General features: G+C 43.6%; 1 protein-coding gene across 5 annotated transcripts in view; it reads right to left on the bottom strand.

The window, feature by feature from the left end:
• RERE (arginine-glutamic acid dipeptide repeats) overlaps nucleotides 1-20542 on the bottom strand; it is a 443179-nt gene that overhangs the window by 73323 nt on the left and 349314 nt on the right. For all 5 annotated transcript variants that reach the window (XM_032863320.1, XM_032863323.1, XM_032863322.1 and 2 more), the window contains one exon: nucleotides 15601-15699. In XM_032863320.1, coding sequence (XP_032719211.1) covers nucleotides 15601-15699 — 99 coding nt within the window. The remainder of the gene's footprint in view (nucleotides 1-15600; nucleotides 15700-20542) is intronic.

A 20542-nucleotide genomic window follows, 5' to 3' on the forward strand; every position in this document is an offset into this window, starting at 1 on the left:
TATATATATATATATATATATATATATATACACACATATATAGACCTCAGCATTTGATAAATATTTCTTCAAAGGCAATTCTTATTACTAGTACCTGAGCCTTTGAAGGCCAGCAAAGACATAATTATTTAATTAATACTCCCATTTCTTAGAGAGAGGATCAGAGGCTTGCCCAGGTACAGCAGCTGGTCTAAAGCACCGATTTAACCAGAAACAGGTTTATCAACACTTCTGTTTTCTACCACCAAACTTTAACTGCATTACTAGTAGGTGGTTGTCTATAAACAGATAAGGAGTCATCTGAGAAAAGTAGAAGTGAAGGGAGAGGTAGAAAGAAAACAAAGAAGAGGCTAGAGTTTCTTTTTTTTTTTTTTTTTTGAGCAAATCAGGAACTGAAAAGTAACAGGCACAGTGGCAGCAAACATTCAGAGGAGACCTGAAGTTTCTTTCCCCGCCTGACCTGAGAGAAGCCCTCACGCCTCTCCCCGAGGCAGGTAGAAGATTCAGATGGCCTTGAGCACAGGCCACCGGGGTTGGTGGGACATTCTCAAAACAGTCTAGGATGGTTAACAGTGAAAGAATTCCTGCGGCACAATAAAGGATGAAAGAAATGTTCTTTACAACGAGGAAATGAATCATCTACTCATCAAGTTCCTTCATGCCCCGCCCCACTCCCTTTTCTTTGGCTTGAGGCTCTCAGGCCTTTTTGATGAAACACATTATACTGAGAAGCACTGAAGGAAACAAAACCGTAGTGACATCTACAGGGGACTCCAGGGCCTAGACAGACCCTTCTTCTGGGTTTACCACAGTTGCTCCCGGCTCTCTCTCCTCACCACACACAATATGCACCCAAAGCTGCTTTAAGATCATCAGCAAACATTTTACAAGAACCAGATCCTTCTCTTCTAATCTGCCCCCCGATCTAAAAGGTCATGAAGAAGGTTTATAGAATCTTTTCAGCATTCAGAAACATTCTATAATTGTGTCCCCCCATACTGAAAATGCACATCTATGCATGAGAAATGAACAGACCTCTAATTAGCGACATGATTTTACTCCCACAGCAAAGTTCCCACCTGTCCTTTCAGTCAAATTCAGTTGGTTCTAAGCTCTCAAAAGTTCCCGAGTCCTGAAGGCATTTATCTGCTCCTGAGAAGGAACTGTTTATGGCCAACTGAGACATGACTGCAAAAAACACCAGACAGGAGCTAAGTAATTTGAATTACCAGAAAAACACATATCACTCTTGATGAACTGGCTTCAATTATCAGAGATCTCATCTGTCCAGACTTACTTTGAAGAACAGAAGGCGGGAGAAGAAGCTGCCACTGCCCAGGAGGCGGTGGCTTGGCCGCGCCCAGCCCCCACCTCACTCAGTCTCCTTGAGTGCAACGACTTGGCCTCTCCAGAGCATCTACCCGAGTCACCTCACCTACATGCATTTGCCTGTGCCTCCCACTAGAACACAAGCTCCATGAGAACAGTATGTCCAACGTTATTTTCCTCTCCAAGGCTGGGCATCTAGTACACAGTTAAATGCCCAAAACTTGTGGAATGACCGAGGAAACAAACAGCACGATACATTCTGGGAGCCAACATTCCCATCCGACATCTTAAATTCTGAATATTGTTCCAGTCCCCAAATCCTCCCGCCTTACCACTCGCCTCTATCTACAACCTCTACATGTGAATCCAATTCAACTCAACTTAGCATCTAGTGACTGGACACGCTGAGAGGTGGGTCAGCCCTCATGAAGCACATCACAGAGCAGAGCAGCATAGAGGGGTCTCAGTCTGCCCTCCCACGGGACCTAAAATGATCATCGATAACCACATATTAATCACAAATTTCCTTCCCACACCTTCCCATTACTCCCATCCCAATGCCTACTTCTGGCTAGGGACATCTCACCTTAGCAAGCCCCTACTGGCCCAGCATATCGCGTCCTCTAGTGACCTACTGTCTTCTCCCTCACTCCCTCCCCTCTCTGTGTTCCCCAGAAGTCTGTATGCCCCAGAGCCTTCCCCCACCCCTCAGCATCCTCACATGTGATCCATGCAACATCCCTCAAAACCCCTCCAACAACAGCCAGAGGTTTAGTTCCATGCGCATTCTCTGATTCCAATGGTGACAATCCTGTGTCACAGAATCAACCAAACAATCCGGTCTCCCTCACCCTTATTCAGTGATCCTATGCCTAGTTAAAAGTCCCTTTCTCTATCTTATCTTTTTTTCAAAAAGGTTTTATTTATGTACTTGAGAGAGAGAGAGAGAGAGAGGGAGAGAGAGAGAGGAGGGGGAGGGACAGAGGGAGAGGGAGAAGCAGGCTCCCTGCTGAGCTGGGACTGCCGCCCCCCTCCCCAAATGTGGGGCTCGATCCCAGGACCCCAGCATCATGACCTGAGCCCAAGGCAGACACTTAACTGACTGAGCCACCCAGATGCCCCCTATCCTATATTTTGATAGTACTCTCAGGAACATGAAAAATCTTGCCCAGAACCCTTCTTATGGTTTGCAACCACAGTCCTCAGTGTGCGTTGGTCTAAACCAAGCCACCCACTGGCAGCCAACCCTCATGTTTGGGCATCCCTGAAAACATTTAAGATACAAAACTAGAAATTTTTTTATTTATTACTGTACCACCACCATTAATCCCACAAACTCTCTTTTTCTTCTTGATTGTGCCCCATAGCCCTTTTTGACTCTTCTACCACCTCTACCTGGTTCCCCAAGGTCAGTATGCAACCTGGGCCTCACTACCAGTTATTTCAACAGCGTAATTGGTACTACTAGACATGTCTCAGCATCCTGACCTCGTACCAGTTTCATTCCCCAATCTTTCAACTGAGTTATGTCAAAGACATTAAAAAAATATGTAGTTACTCCTCATATTTTATCAAGTTAAATATAATGTTTAACAAAATAGAAAAAAATATAGAGTCCAACCCTTTCTCTAGCCTTTTTTTTGTCACTTTGTCCATCCCTATGCCTCTCGACTTAAGAATTCCTCCAAGATGGGGCCCCTGGGTGGCTCAGTGGGTTAAGCTTCTGCCTTCGGCTCAGGTCATGATCCCAGGGTCCTGGGATCAAGCCGCGCATTGGGCTCTCTGCTCCGGAGGAAGCCTGCCTCCACCTCTCTCTCTGCCTGCCTCTCTGCCTACTTGTGATCTCTGTCTATCAAATAAATAAATAAAATCTTTAAATTAAAAAAAAAAAAAAAAAGAATTCCTCCAAGAGCCTCTTCTCCCTCTGTATGGCTCAAAAAGAATCTCAGGATGGATCTGTGTGTGTGTGTGTGTGTGTGTGTGTGCGCGTGCGCGCGTGCATGCGCGCGTACACATGCATACCAAAGTTCCCTGTGTGATCCAGTGTGCAACCAAGGTTGAGAATCGCTGCTATAAACTTAGAGCATCTCTTTAAGTTCAACATCTCTTACTAGAACCAGTCCTTAGCCTGGAGCATGGATGCCTGGGTCCCACCCCAGAGATTCTGACCCAACGGGTCTGGCGTGCAGTCTGGACACGGGGACATTTTAAAGTTTTCTAGGTCATTCTAACATGTAGTCAGGTCTCAAAACCACGGATTTCCTTCTCTACTCACTTTACCACCCACCTTATTGCCAGATTAGCCTTTAATGATGGCCCCGGTCCTATCACTCCCCACATTCTGAAATGTGTAATTATTCCTTATTTTCTATAAAATTAAACTTCTCTTCCCATACAGAGTAGGTGGTTTTGAATCCATCAGGTATCTTAGATATTCCTCCATCTGTAACTTTACTCAAACTAGCTGACTGGCTATTAAACAACCACCCACATTCTTTAATGCCTTTGTTTTTCCATTAACCTTGATCCAGTGTGCCTGGCAAAATCCTACCCATCCTTCAGGGCTCCTCTCAAATAACACCTCTTCCTTGGAGCCCTTCCTCATCTCCCTGTTCAATAGCAAAAAGCAACATGTTCGTTCAGCCTTGCATCCCCCGTGGACCCCAGAACATCAGGAGTCAAAGAGGCACTCCCAAAGTTTCCAATAGTGTGGCTGCCATCTCCTCTCTAGCCTGTGGCAACAACATCCAACTAGAGTGTTCATGGACACCCACTGTCAAAATAAGTCAAGGACGCCATTCTGCCGGGCAATAAGCAAGGTCAGGGGGGATGCCTGCAGAAATCTTAGTGGTTAAAGAACAAATGTAGTTTCTTTGTCTCAAGTCAGCAATAAGCTCCCTTCCTTTTGAATGAGGAACTAATATTATTTTCTAACCTTGTTTCTAAAACACGAAGCTTAACTAACAACAGTAGGGACAGAAGGTTGTAGAGGATGAATTACAAAAGTAACCAATGGATAAAGGGGGTCCATAAGAATCCAGCAGAACCTTGCACAGAGCAGGTATGGAAAGGCAGTGGACTTAAGCTCAACAGAAAGTGGGGGGAAATATCCACTCCCCACCATACAATAAAATCTTTTAAGGAAAACCTAAAGTTGGTTATCCAGAAACAGAAAATAATGTCTGGTTTTAAACTATAAAAATTCCACTCCTTTTGTCAAGATACTCCTTTGAAAGAGTGCTTCCCTTACATAAGCATGTCTTCCTAATGATGGGATTCTGCAGTGTCTGAGATTACTTCAAACCGTGGAGGGTAACATGGTATGATGCTTACTGACTCCTCTAAACGTGCGAGCAACTGAAGGATCCATCTGACAGTTTGCCTCAAAAGCAAGACAGTCCAAGTAGATCTCTGGGATGTCTGACAGGGGTCTGAGAGAAAGCGCTGGCTCACAGGAGAGAGCGAGCCTGGATGGGGACTGGGGTGAGAATGTGAGCAGAGTATAAAGTCAGACAGTTCTAAGGAGGGGGACGTATTACCAGGGTTAGGCTGCTCTGGGGTCCAAAACCTGGAAAGAAGACAAAGAACTTTCATTTCTGCTAAAGGATTGGAGAATCTCATTTTCATGGACTGGACTGAGAGGGAGAATCCCAAATATTCAGAGTCCATCCCAACTTTAAGCTACTTTGGGAATCTGGAACAGCCTTGATGAAATCGGGAGTCCCAAGGGGTGTTCTGCTGGGAATCACACACCAAGAGCCCAGGGTCTTCTGCAAGCAAAGCTACCTTATTTTTAGATTAATAATGGACAGATTTTGGGTCCAGGTTAACAGGTTCCCCAAATCTACACTTAATAACACCTTGTTAAAATTCATTCTCTAAAACTTCTTTTTCAAAAATGGATAGCCAAGCCTGCTTAGGCTATTACGTTACTCTAATTAATCAGAGGCCCTAGATAGAAAAGGAAAATGACGAATTTAGGCTGAACGTGCCTGTCTGGAGAGTGGCTTATTAGCAAAGAGGTAACACCTGCCCAGACTTCTGGAGCAGTGGCTCCCAGAGAAGCAGCAGGGCTCCTGAGAGGAGAGAAGGGACGGAAGTAACGTGGAGCAGAGCTGCTGGTGATGGACTGTCCTTCCCTCTGGCTCTGAGATAGCCTGAAACACTTGTTAACATGAGTCTCTGCAGTCCAGAGGTTTTACTTTATTAATCTGAGAGGAAATATTAGAAAAACTAGAAAAAGATTAGAAAAATAAATGATTAAAACTGACCAACGAGCCGCAAGGGGAAACCGAGAACCTTTAGTTAGCACTAAGGCACATAAGTGTGTGGGCATACATGCTTTCAAGTTTCTTAACCAGAGATGACTTCATTAGCTGTAGATAAGACATCAGCCCAGTTTTCTACCGGGGCAGTGAAGGGGGGGGGCGGTGGCCATAGACAGGGACTGGCTTCAGACCCAGGTTTCTTGTCAAACACACCTGTCAGCCATGGTAAAGTTTGTCCTTTCCCCATGCCTTCTCCTTCCTTGAGGTCCCGAACGTGGCTACCAGCCTGAGGACCGCTGTCCCAGCCCTGCAAGTTCTCGGGCCGGCATTCTCTCTGTGCCCCGTCCCACCCCAGCAAGTCTTCCAGAGCGGAGAGAGAAGGGTGTGATTTATCCTCTTTCATTCCCCCAGAGTTCAACCGTGCTGCATTTCAGTAGCACTCTTCATGCCCTTGGACGGTAGAGGCACACAGGACACTGGGCAGTGGCCACAAAGCTACAAACATTCAGCATGGCCCAGACATGCTCCTATGTCCAGGACAGAGATCTTTCTAGTGTTCTCTGGCTCATAATTTCTGAATGCTGAATAAAATGATCCAGAATAACAGAGTATATACTTAAAAAAAATCAAAACAGGCTCTAGACATACACTTTAAATATGAAATATAGTGTCGGCATACTTTCTAGCCCTCAAGGGCCCATGGTGTACTATCAGCCATCCTGCTTCATTCTCTTAAGTGTTCAGCTCTTTTTTTGGTAAGACTTTATTTATTTGAGGGAGAGAGAGAGAACAAGTGAGGGGAGAAGCAGATGGAGAGAGACAAGCAGATTCCGTGCTGAGCGCAGAGCCAGATGCGGGGCTTGATCCCGTCACCCTGCGATCATGACCTGAGCCGAAATCAAATGTTGGACGTTTACCCAACTCAGCCACTCAGGCTCCCTGCTTGGTTCTTGTTTTACTTGCAACTTTGCTTTGCTCCTTCCTTAGTTCTTCGGTGTATTTATTTGATAGTTCTTCTATGTCCTATTGCTGGGATTAACTACATGGGATCAAGCCCTTTAAAAGGGAAGAAAATAGCCCAAAAGTGACCAAATAGGGGAAGCACCCCAGAGGTTTGGAGGAAACCTGAGAGGAAGGGTCTATCACCCACATACCACAGTCACAAAAAAGAGGGCCTAAACAACCGGACAGCCTTGAGAAAGAGATTTGCAAATAGGGGGTTTTGCTTTTCAAACGCATAATGGGTCAGGAGGAAAGGCGGGTTAGGCCATCTACTGAGGCTTCTTCCTTCTCGGTCTCTTTGTCGCTCACTCTCCCACAACAAAACACGGCAACCACACACATCAACAAGTATGAAGTGATGGTGTCCAGAGAATGAGCTTTTTTATACTGGAGCCTAGAAAATAAAGCCACAGACAACTGGGAAGGGTTGACCACTGCTTCCAAGGGAAGAATGGGGCAGTGTCCAGTCAATTTTTGGGGAGTTAGAGTGAGTGCTGGCCCCAAGCAGGCGGAAGGAGAACCCCCTGAAGCAGCAACATCTGAGCTCAAGCTCAGCCAAAGAGGCCAACTCCACAGAGGTGATGTGAGGACTTGGGGGAGGAAACAACCTCTACTAGGTTTCTCTCCTTTCCAACCCAGTCAAAACTGTCTTTTCTGATTATCCACCACACTCCTGGCCCTGGGCTATGTTCTGGAGATACAAGAAGAATTAAACTATAGGCCCTGACGTTGAGACTTCCTAGCCTAACGTGGAAACCCCCAGATGAGCTCGCCATCACGACCCAGTGCGTCAGACCCCCACACACTCTGGGGTGTAGCTAGCGCACTGTGCATGGTACTTGGCGTTCTGGCTTGGGTCTAGCTTTCCCACTAGGACACCAGCTCCGTGAGCACAGGAATATCTGCCTGTTTTGTTCAGTGCTGGATCACCCGTGCAAAAAATGGTACCTGGCAGAGTGCTGTGCTGGTGCTATAGAAACATCTGGGGAATGACTGGATGGACGAATTTCCACCAGTTATCTGAAGTCAGAAATAAGTAACCTGGTAAACAATATGAAGGGTCATCCTACGGTCGTGTTCACACAGGTGGGTGAGCAGGCTTGCCATGCGCAAGTCCCAACAACAAATGCAAGAACTACAGAGCCGGACAGACAGAACTCTCAACTGGTGAGGCCAAATGCAGAGACTTTTTCCCCTTGGTGACCACTAAACATACTCTGCTTCCCAACACCGCTGCACTTTGCCTTATACATGTGGAAAATGAACTGGAATTCACCCATATGAAATACTCTGGAAAAACGTCTTAAAGCAAGTTCTGAAACATCAGTCAAAGTGTCAATAGCATGGTGGGGAAGAAGAGTAACAAAACACACTAGGAAATATAAATAAAAAAATGTGCTGGCATTCCCGTGAAGGGGGCAATTAGGGGAATACTAAGGCCATTATTACTTCTATTTAAGAGAGATTCTAGGTTTTAGATACAAGTATGTCAGGGAAGAGGAGACAGTCTAAAATGAATTATTTCCTTTCATTGTAAGGCTCTTTTTTTTTTTTTTTTTAAACCCATTTCCTTCCCCCCATAACGAATTCCAGTTATCAGGCTGATACAGTATGTTTCACCTGTGGAAATGTACGGCTCCAATGTCATCATACATAGAATGTTCCATGCATACACATTAAAATGGACTCTAGCTCTGTTGCTAAGAAACTGCAGAAGGAAAGGGTTTTCAATCCTCTTCATTTAACAAATAACCACTTTGTCTATGGGAGAACAAATGCAATCTCTCAAGTTCCCTCGTGTCTTGTTCTCATTTTTTAAACGCAGAGATGATGGAGGGCAGCTGAAAGTGTATGCTATCTCCATTTGTTTTACACGCCCTTGAAAATGAGATGGAAAACATGGTTTCAATAACCCACCGTTGTAGTGTTTATTAATCTTTCAAGCTGAAGATTCTCCCCAATGCTCCCTTACTCAAGCAAAAAATGAAAAATGTCCCATAAAAATTGCTCTTTGATTTTAAAAGATTACCCTAAGCGGCGAAGAATAATTTAGAGAATGCCTATACTCAGTGTGGAGTTACTTTCCAGGTCTCTGTGCTGTTCTGCATCACCCCAAGGCCTGAACATGGACAGGTACACAAACATTCATGGACACATGGAGCCCAAAGAACAGCATAACTTACTGCTGGCTTTCAACAAAAATACCTAACATCAGGGCTACAGGATAAGGAACTTGAGAAACATGGGTTAAAGAAAATGCGAAAAAGAATGACCTTGTTGAGAAAAACAGGCATAGCACCTTCTTTGACCATAGTTTACAGAGGAAGCCTAGAAAACAATAAAGCCATGTATGTGAAAGGCAAGGTCACTGCTGAATTTGTAGATTTAATCCAGAGGCAACTTCTATTGACATGAAATACTGAAATAAATTTTTGAAATATCTCTCTCCTTCTAGTGCGTGGCCCATCTCATTTACTAAAGGATTTTAAAATGCATTTCTCTTTACGGGTTGTTATGCAGTAGAACATCTCTGCAAACTGACAAAATTGATTGCCTGACACCAATCTTCTGAACATATAATTGATTTTTAATTCACTGTCTCATTGTCAAATGGACTTGACAATAAACTCCATTCTATTCACACTATTGACTTGTTTAAAAAAGGGTTTGATCCAAAGGCTGATGGGCATCAATCATGGGAAAAAGAGTTCCATTTCATTAATACTTAAAGCATTATTCAAATTTACCTGTATCTACATTTTCCTTATTTCCTTATTTATTTATTCTTGCAGATTTTATTTTTTAAAGTAATCTCTTACATCCAATGTGGGGCTGAAATTTACAACCTCGAGATCAAGAGTCACTTTGCTTGCTCTTCCAACTGAGCCAGCTGATCACCCCTACCTCTCCCTCTCTTAATACTAAGGACTGATTTTTGCCATGGACCATAAGAACACATAACATGAGTAAATAATATGTGTATTACTTATGTATAAATAATATGCCAACATTTCATGCTTCTCTTATCTTTCCTACTTTCATATTTCAGAATTAAGTGAGTCACAAGAGGCAGCACCAATTAACTTAAAATTAGAGGAAGGGTAGTAAATTGAGAGAAAAAGCCACGTCAATTCTTTTTTTTTTTTTTTTTAAAGATTTTATTTATTTATTTGACAGAGAGAGATCATAAGTAGACAGAGAGGCAGGCAGAGAGAGAGAGGGAAGCAGGCTCCCTGCTGAGCAGAGAGCCCGATGCGGGACTCGATCCCAGGACCCCGAGATCATGACCTGAGCCGAAGGCAGTGGCTTAACCCACTGAGCCACCCAGGCGCCCGCCACGTCAATTCTATTTAAAATTTACTATTGCCTATTATGTGTTGCACTAAATACAGTATATCCCTATTTCGGGTTCCAGGTGAACTACAAATATTCTCAGATTAAGACTTCCTGTGAAAGTGAGAATTTCGATATAATGATTCCATTTATGTAAGTTTACAAACACATAAACCAATCTATGTACATGAACAAAGACTCGAAGAGAGCATGAAACTAGGAACATGAGATGGGAGTGAGGTTTCAATCCCCTTTAATGTTTTCATGATATTCTAACAACAGAATTAAAATTCACATAAAATTTACAAACGAAGAAAAATGAATGGGTTCATATTGGATGACCTACAGGATCTTCCTATCACACACATTTTGGAATGACTATATAAAATGCTCAATAACTCTGGAAATCCGACCATTCCTAAAAATCAGCATCAGGCAATTAAGCCTTCCCCTATATCGAAATATACCATTTAAAACTAAACACCAAAATTATGGACACCTTAAAACTCACAGGAGTGTAACTGCAGGCTGAGGGCAGATGTTTCTCTTCCCCTTTGCCACTGTCTCCATCTCTGCTCTTACCTCCACCTCCCACTGCTATAGGACCTTTGGTTTTGCTATGGATTCTATTTTCTACAGCTGCCACACAAACAGTAAATAAAATTCATTGTATTTTTGCCCACTAAGCAGCTCTGTCTTCTGGCATCATCCAGATGCCCGGCTTAAAAAGAGTGAACAATGAAAACAATGTTTCCTCGAGCAGACATTCCAAAAAGGGCCTAACAAAGGCCTCTGAAGACGCTGCTGGGAGACACACCACGCAGACAGCTGGCGTGTCCTGGGGACGCAATTCCTCGACCAGCCACACGGGTTCATTGGTTTACAAATACTCAGAAAATTAGTCTGCCGCGCCATGTTAATTTTGAAAGAAGGATTTTCATTTATATTTATGATAATGCTGAGCTTTAAACTGAAGGAAAGTTTAGAGGTTTTAAAATTTATGATTTGTAAATCCAGGTAAGTCTACCACCACACCATGGATTAACTGGCTATGCATAAACATTTTAGATTATTTGTGTCTACATTGTTCACTCAATATAGTACACCAAAATTGGCATAAAATATTTTAAGGGAAAACACACTTCCAGATAAAAGTTATAGTTACCTGCAGTGACATGGAACGAACGCTCTGCGGGAACATCGTAAGCAACAAAACCTTTACCTTCTGGAACACCTGGAATTTTGCTGAAAGCTGCTTCCACATGAAAATAATTTCCAAAACAAACACAGCCAAGTGGATGGGAAGCAAAGGGAGAAGTGCATACACGGCCCAGCAGAGCACCCACTCGTACAACCTTGCAGGTCGGGCCAAACTCCACAAGGAAAACGCGGGCCCTGAATTTTAAGAAGAATTCAATTAGCGTCCCCAGTATTTCCATAATCAACAGCTGAATGCTAATTAAGCGCACAGTGTCAAGCAGCAATGGAATCCCAGCGCAATAAGCACCAGCACAGCGGCAGCAAATGCTACCTTCCGCTTGCATGCATAAATAAGCAGAATTAATAACTACCCGAGCATGGAAGGGTGACTTAATCTGTTTCGATTAGGTGCAGTTCAGCCTGGGGCCTTTGTGTTATATTTAAATGTGTTCACCATGTTTAATTAAAAACCTAATAATCTAGAGTTTCTTTTTTTTTTTTAATGTTCTGATCAGTATTTTTCTCCTCATTCTCTTCACAAGTTTTACTGATTTAAATGACTTCCTGAAATGGAATAATATTTTCAGCATAATGTAAGTGAGACTGGTTAACCGTCAGTGCGGCCCCCAAAGACAGGCGCCGGCTGTTTCCTTCGGCTCCATCCAACTGACCCAGCATTTCTTCGCAACTGCCTCTCTGATCTGAGCCTGAGAGACCGCCTCGAGCCCGCTACCAACATGTTTCTCAGTCACTGCACTAAAGCAGAGTGCAGTTGTCAGTTTGGGGCCTAGAATTCGACAGAAACTGCCACAAACCTGGCATCCATTCCACAAGACTTAAAGTGTCTCAGCCCCAAAGAAACTTTGGTGAGAAATATTGTACCTACACACACACAAGCCATCAAAGGAATCACTGAGAGAAAATGTAAAATCAAAGGCCTCCCACTGTGTAATTCTGAGGCCTACAATCTCAAGAACTGGTGATTATCTGAAAGACCTAGGATGAAGATGTTGGGTGGTGTTATCATTAATAATACGGGCATTTTTTTTCCAAAAGTAAAACTTCGAAGGTCAGCTTTGGGTGCACATACAAGTTTTTCTCTGATGCATAATTATTAACCATTACAAGTTTTAATAAAATGTTAGATTGAGGACAATCTTAATTATGGTAAAGAATCTTTAAAAACACTCATCTTAAATAAAGACCTGTCAATATTCTTCAAGTCCCTCTTGGACAAAACATGCCTCTCTACCAGACACCGGTCTCACCATCAGTGAAGGCCTCATTCTTAGCAAGCTCGCCAGTGAGGAGGGCAATCAACGTGGAAGCAAAGCTGCGAGGAACGGAGCTGGCGACGGCGGCAGGAGAAAGCAAGGGCAAGCTGCCCACAGACGCAGGCAAGCAGCGGAAGCAGCTCAGAAGACGGTGTGATGGTGGCCTCATCGACGTTGCTGCAGTTTGAGCAAGCCGGTATCCTGGAGGCAGTGACGCTTAAAAATAACTAAAATGTTATTCTGGGGGTAGGGGAGGGTACAGAACAGGAGGTAGGCCCATGTCCTCATTTTCATTGGGACACACTTGCTTTGCTTATTCCTGTGATTCCTGGGGTGAGATGATGTGGGGAACTCGACCAGAAGGGCCACATGCACCCAGCAGGTTATGTTCTCACAGCCAAAACCAGGCCAAGGCAGAGGTCCACGAGTGCCTGTGCCTGGCTGCCACATAAACTGGTCAAAGATTTGACTTGGATACGTTCATAAGAAGCTGCCTTCAGCTATCATTTACTCAAGCCCTCTTGCTCATTTGCTTTTCAGGTTTTAGAAAGTGAAGCTGAACTTCCTACAAATAAGGGAAGCATTTGATCCTTGGGTTCTGCAAGAACTGGATGAGTGCCAGCACATTTCTCAAAACTCCAACCAAAACAAGAAGCAACCATGACAAAAATGCGCCGGAAAGACAAGGATTCATGCAGTTAGCGATCATTACCACGTCCTCGGGATGTGCAGCAATCTGGAGTCGCGTTTCACTTTTCAAAAGAAAGTCAGGCCTTCTCCCATGTCTAAGACTCCCCTTTGTGTCCCAAGGGCTGCCTCAAGTCCCCAAGCCCCAGCAGCAGCAGGGATACAGGCCACACTATGCCCAAGAGAGGCAAGTGGCTGCAGGAAGAGGAAGGCGACTTTCCTTTAAGTGGGAGTCCTTAAACCCCAGAAAGAAGGACGGGCCACGGAGAGAGCACCGGGAGCTCCTGGCTGCTGAGAAGCCTTAAGGTGAAGGTGAGGGAGGGCCGAGGAAGGCTCCTAGCACAGGCACCGACGGGGGCCCCGCAGGGACGGCCTTTCACACACTCCTTCCATCCTCTCCACCTCCTCGTCTCTTTCTTGCAACAAGGCTGTTTGAGAATCTTAAATTTTTATCAATCAAAATTCTCTCCTTCTCACAAAAATGGGTCCACAGTGAAAAACGACATCTGACTTGACAAAACAATTCTCACATTTTCACTCTGCCACTATTTGAATAACAAACGTTTAAGAAGTTTCCAACTCTTGAATGATCATGTAAAGCATTTAAATATTTAATTTCCAAACAGCAGCACCAACTTCCTCATGCATCTGGTCAGCCAGCGTTAATGGACCCAGACAACGCTCTCTAACCAAACCTTCAGCGCTGCTTCGGTCCCTCCCTGCGGCCTCCGAGTGCACTTCCCGGCTTCCACTCGACACCCGCTCCCCGCGACCTTTCCTCGAACATACCCTCTCGGACCTTGCTCCAGCCCGCACCCAGGATCTCACCACTTCTCCCCAGCACCGATGCCGTGCTCTTCGGTCACTGGTCTTGGGCCTGGAAGCTCGCAATTGCCCCGGAAGCCCACTTGTGACTCGGGCCAGAGCGCGCCCCATGGGCAGATCAAGTCACCCCTCTGCTCAGAATCTGCCCCTGCAGACGAAAGAGCGAGGCGCTGACCGTCCGTCCACGGGCCACACGTGACCTACCGCCTGCCGCCCCCTCCACACACATTCCTGCCTACTTCTTGACCATGCCAGGGCCCAGACTTCTCTTCCCCGGCATGATCCAAAAGGCTTATCTCTTTGCACTAAGGTCTCCGCTCAAATGGTTCTCACCAGGGCCCTTCCTCCGCCCCTTACTGAAGACAGTACCTCCCCACTCCCCCAGTTTCTTCTCCCTCCTCCTTACCTCCTCTATTCTCCTCAGCACACAGCTGTGCTACCACTTGACATATATTGATTTATAGATGGTCTCTCCTCTTAAAACATAAGCCTCATGAGGAGGGGCCTTTTTTTTTTTTTAAGATTTTATTTATTTATTTGACAGAGATCACAAGTAGGCAGAGAGGCAGGCAGAGAGAGAGAGGGGGAAGCAGGTTCCCCACTGAGCAGAGAGCCTGATGCAGAGTTCAATCCCAGGACCCCAAGACCATGACCCGAGCCAAAGGCAGAAGCTTAACCCACTGAGGCACACAGGTGCCCCCGAGGGAACTTTTGTTCTTGATATGGTCCTAACACAGCACCTGGCACAAACTAAGTACTTAATAAATAAAAAACGAAAAGAGCAAGATTAGGAAAGCACAGAAAAGTTTTTCAACATTCTTTCTTAGCATATTTTAAAGTATCAGCAACAAGCTTACAATTGATATGTCTATCAGTGCCAGCCTTCATCTTAATTTCTTTCTTTTTTTTTTTTTAAAGATTTATTTATTTGACAGACATAGATCACAAGTAGGCAGAGAGAGGAAGGGAAGCAGGCTCCCCGCTGTGCAGAGAGCCCGATGTGGGGCTCGATCCCAGGACCCCGGGATCATGACCCGAGCCGAAGGCAGCGGCTTTAACCCACTGAGCCACCCAGGCGCCCCAATTTCTTTCAACCTAAAGGGCAAACGTCAAGCAGTACCACTCAGACACAAGACTGAAGTAGCAAAAGCACAAGTAATCTGTAAGTCTTTTACAGCAATACCTTTCAGAAGTCACAAGATGGGGATGTAGCTTCATGAGAACTCGGTGTGCTGGAACAGGAATCCATGGGCATTCAAATCTGTATTTGTGGGCACATACTTTATCTCCCTACCTTCTCTGATGGGCCATAATGACAGGATGAATATGTAAGAGCCACGGTATTTACATAATCAGGTCTTTGCTTCCTGCAAGTCACTGGCTCCACTTAAGATATGTATCAACTGGTTTAAAAAATGCTGGGTTTTAAAATGGGGAGGGATCAAAAACTGGCTTGCTAAAACCAGCCAACCAACACTCCCAATCTCTTCTCTTTCCATGAAACCTGAGAAAACCCTTCCCACTAAGCTAAGATCAAGACTCTCTGTACAATTATGATGCTTGCAGGCTCTTTCCTTTGACTAACGGCTACCACGGGCAGTCCCCAGAGGCGCAGGGAGGGCACACTTGAGAAGCCAACAGCCCGGTGACACCAGCCACAAGACCACCCCATCCGCACTCACCACTTCATCCTCCGTCCAGCACTTTTCGATCAGCTTGGGCACAGGCTTCTTCACCAGGCGCTGTAGGGCTTTGCCCGCATCATACCCACTCTCATGTAGCTAAAACAACAACAACAACTTCCGTTAGTGAAGCGTGCCAAGTAACAGATCCGGAAGCAAATCAATAAAACAGAAGCCCTGCAGTTGTTCCAACAGAAGAACCACGGAAAGGGTATGTTTGTCAGCAAGAGAATTCGCTCTCCTCCAATGGCCCCCTGCCCCCAGTTCCAGCTGTTCTGGGAAAGGGAGGCAGGTAAGGTAGAGAACACTTTGGCAAGAACAGGAATAGGATTCAGAACAACAGTAACAAACACTTTCTGAACATGTGGCCGGACAGAATGGGGAGCATAATCCATGTACTTATTTTTTCTTAAGCCTACGAGAAAGGTATTTTCTCATTTAAGCTTATAGGGTAGGAACTACAGTCACCCCATTTTATTGATGAGAAAACTGAGGCACAGAAAGGTCAAAACCAGCAGGCTGTAAAGCCAGGACTCCAGTCAGTGTGATTTCTACCCACTCTTGTCCCATTCCCCCCAAAAGGCGGTTCAAAACCTACTGAATTATGTTATTTCCCTTCAGCATCTCTGAAGTCTTTCAACTGCAGTAATTTCACTTAAAATATTTTTTTCAAGTATCTGAACTGTAAGAGCTTTTTAATGAAACTCTTTAACAGTATACTAGCAATACATGAGAATGAAGATGCTGGTTTATCTACACTCTCCTTCTAGGACCAGACTTCTCTCTCATTAAAGGTAATAAACTTCCTCCACTCCATATCCTTTTCCAACCCCAGGCAGTGCCTGACACCACTCACCCTCTCTATCTTGCAAAGACATTCTTCTCTTGGTTCATGTGACCCCAAACCCCTTCTAGTTCCAGAGTTTCAACCTGCAGACAATGGAATGAAATAACAGAAAGATCCTCTTGCTTAATCTACCTCCCCTAACTATGGCCATTCCTCCAAAATTCTCACAGGTAATCTGGCTTTCCTTTACAGTCATAATCTGTTTTGGCTAAAATCTTATCTCTAGCGCCTACCACAGTCCGTAGCATATGGAGATCTAAGAGAACGACTGGTTAAATTAATGAATAAACGCCTTCAACTACTGTCCCTGTGCAAACTCCACCCAAATCTAAACCTCAGTTGACTGGAATTCATTCGGCTTGAAGTTGACAAAGTGCCTACTTCGTTCCATGCGATGTACTAGACCCTGGGCCCACAGGACTGAACAAAACAGGCAAAGGCATCCCTGCTGTCATAGAGCAGACCTTCCAATCTTCTCACCCATGTTTCAATCCCTTATCTGAGCAATTCACAAGCATCAGCTGCAAACTCAGAACGAATAAGGTCCGCACCTTAGCAAACCATAGTTTTTATTTCCAGGAAACTTGCAAACTCCTAAGGATGTGTCATGGGGACACAATACATAGGAGATGACAAGATCGAGTAGATGATAGTAATCACTACTACGTAGGTGTAAGTAAAGAACTGCAGACACACAAGAAAGAGGAGAGAACACAGGGTTTCCCCTCTTTAGTAGAAGACTCCTAAGAAGGATGTGCAAATTGCCTTCCCACCAACTATTACAGACCTAGGGCTGGGCATATAGTAAGCCTGCAGTAAATATTTATTGAATAAGTTAAAATAATATTTGAAACATACACAGCCAGTCTCTTTTCTAACTACTCAACTGCTAATGGAAGAGATATCACAAATATCCATTTTCATTGCACATTCAGAGAAAGAGAAGGTATTAAAAATTAAAATTTCCTGAGTATTCTCACAGTTTAGAGAACTCCATTTATTTTAAATCCAGGTCCAAGGAAGTCCAGACTATATATTAACTATAACAATAAGCCACTACCTTAAAACAAAACGAAATACCTACAACAACAATTAATGTTAGATTGTTGGATTCTGAGTTTTGTTTGTTTTTTTTGTTTTATTTAATTTGACAGAGAAAGAAAGAGAGAGAGAGAGAGAGATCACAAGTAGGCAGAGAGGCAGGCAGAGAGAGAGGAGGAAGCAGACTCCCCGCTGAGCAGGGAGCCCGATGCGGGGCTCGAGCCCAGGACCCTGAGATTGTGACCTGAGCCAAAGGCAGAGGTTTAACCCACTGAGCCACCCGGGCACCCCTGGATTCTGTTTTGATGATGGTACTGTGTGTGTGTGGGTGGTGGGGGGGGGTGTATGTACTGAATATGAATGCGAGATATTAACATATATTTTAATAACATTCATCATTAGATCTTCATCTAGACTTATTTCCGCAGTATAAAAAGATGAAAATAAAGTTAGATTTTCAAACTTTGCTCAAAATCCAGACCAAGGTATAGAACTTGATACCTGTCAAGTTCTATAATACAATAAGGTTCTATATTACTATAAGAATCTATAATATGACCTTAATAATGTGGTCCAGAACTGAATAAAAGAAAAAACTGCATGCCTATTTAATTTTTTTAAAAGCACATACTTTAGTGATAATCTGAAATCAATTCAAGTTGATCAAATCATAAATTCTTAATAAAAAGCTTATGGAAAATTAACAACATTTCTTAAGAGGTAATTATAGTATATGAGGTAATTATGAAGAGCCATGGACTCTGGAGCCAGACTATGTGGACTCAAATTCTAGCTCTATTACTAGAATCCAGCGACTTACTTATCCTCTCTGGGACTTAATGTTGTCATCTTTAAAAATGAGTATAACAACAACATCTACGTCTTAGGGTATTATAAGGATAACATTAGAAAACACATGTGGGACCCCTGGGTGGCTCAGTTGGTTAAGCAGCTGCCTTCGGCTCAGGTCATGATCCCAGCGTGCTGGGATCGAGTCCCGCATCAGGCTTCTTGCTCGGCAGGGAGCCGGCTTCTCCCTCTGCCTCTGCCTGCCATTCTGTCTGCCTGTGCTCGCTCTCTCTCCCTCTCTCTCTGACAAATAAATAAAATCTTAAAAAAACAAAACAAAACAAAAAAACATGTAAATTGCTTAGAACTGCACCCAGCACATAATACACTAAATGAGTATCAGTGATTTGTTTTTAAAAGGAAAGAATTAAAAAAAAAAAAAAAGGAAGCAGTCTCTACTCAATTTTCTGGATTAGATAGTAGCCTTTTGGCGGGGCGGGGGGGAGTAGACTGTTAAACTATAAACAAAACCACTTATGTTTCACAAAATTATTCATGTTAATAATTTTTGAAATTTGACTAAAATACTGGTATAGCACACAGAAAAAATTTTTAAAAAATCTGAAGTCTTATATGGTTGATAGGAAATTACTCTTAAGAACGTAAGGCCCGCTCTAAAGTGTACCGCTGAATGAAGCTAAACGAAATCTCATTAATCCCTGCGCCATTCCTGACTTTCGGTGGACCAAGGCCAGCTTTGAATGGGAGCTGCAAGAAACGTTCTGAACAATCTGCTGAACTTCTGGCTATTTGGTTTATTAGAAAAGCTGCCCAATGCACACATGGCGCCCTTGGTTAAATTTCTAGTGAGCTGCTTATTTGGTCCCTAAACATATCCCAGTGTTCACACTTCCTTCACAAATCCTCATTTCTCATCACACTTTCTCCTGAAGAAGCCGTTGCAACGCATGTGTGGTCACCCTGGCTTCCTTCCGCTACTCATTCTCTAAATAATGGGCAATTCCCTCCTTTCATTTGATCCACTGTCTGCCCGTCCTCTTAAAATATTCCTGCTCCTGACCTTTCCATGATATAAACCCAATAAATATTTAGTGTCTGCTCCCACACCTCTACCAAGACATATTTGAAAAGCCAGCGATATGGGATTATTTACCAACAGTGATGAAATATTTACTGAACAAATGAAGTTAGGGTATTATTGTGTTGTCATCAATAATTCATAAACGCTAGTCCAAAACCCTGTTGTCAAGGGGTGGCTCTGCCCCGCCCTGAACTTTTCCACACCTTCACCTTCTTCTGAATGTTATAAACATTTAATTCTACTTTCTAGGAATCTTGTCTGAGAACATTCTGAAAGTTTTACATCTTTACAGAAATCCTTAAATTATATTTAATTAAAGATATACTTTGAACATACTAAAAGTTGTTATGGCCCTCACAGCTTCACAAAAGTGAAGATCAGTTTTGAGCACCTTGGGAAAATTACCAGAGTTCAGGACATCCTTCATTCCTTCCACAGACGTGTACCTAGTGCTAAACTGGGCCAGATGCCACTCTAGGTGCCAGGAAGAGATACAGCTTTGGAGAACACCGACATGCACATCAGGAATGGAAGAGCAAGAAGGGGCAACCTGTGAGAGGCAGTGTAAAGTATCAGTTTGGTACAACATGTCTATCTAAATCTCATATTCAAACTCTAGGGTCCTCAAAGGGTGGGTACTACCTTCTTCAGTCCATGTATGAGGCAACAAGTAAGCTCTTCTAAAAGAAGGATGGTTTTCTAGATGGTTATGAAGATTTCCCTTCTTCAGACTGGAGCCAAAATAATGTTTGAGGAAGAGCTAAACTGGGTATTTCAACTGTATTCTTTATGTATATTAGAATTAAACCTACGAAAATATTGGCTACCTTAAATCTCAAAAAAAAAAAAAGCCATTAAAAAATTCTCCTCTAATACAGCATCAAGCTCTAACAAATTATAATAATTTCACCTTGTGGAAAACATGTGGGTTTCAAATACCTGATCACAACCATACAGACATATCTATATAGTGAGGAAATGTAGCTCAGGCTTCTATCGCTGAGGTAAAAAGGTCCTTTAATGTGAATAAAATTTTCTACCATATCCCCAGAGAACACTGCTCAAAGAAACTGCAATGAAGACGGGGTGGGGGGGGGACCCTCAAATGTCTTACAGCTTCACTTTGTAGCCTTGGAAAAGCAATTAAAGGAAGATAAGTAAAC

The sequence above is a fragment of the Lontra canadensis genome, unplaced genomic scaffold, assembly GCF_010015895.1.
Source record: "Lontra canadensis isolate GAN:19392208 unplaced genomic scaffold, GSC_riverotter_1.0 scaffold25, whole genome shotgun sequence".
In the NCBI taxonomy this organism is placed as follows: Eukaryota; Metazoa; Chordata; class Mammalia; order Carnivora; family Mustelidae; genus Lontra; species Lontra canadensis.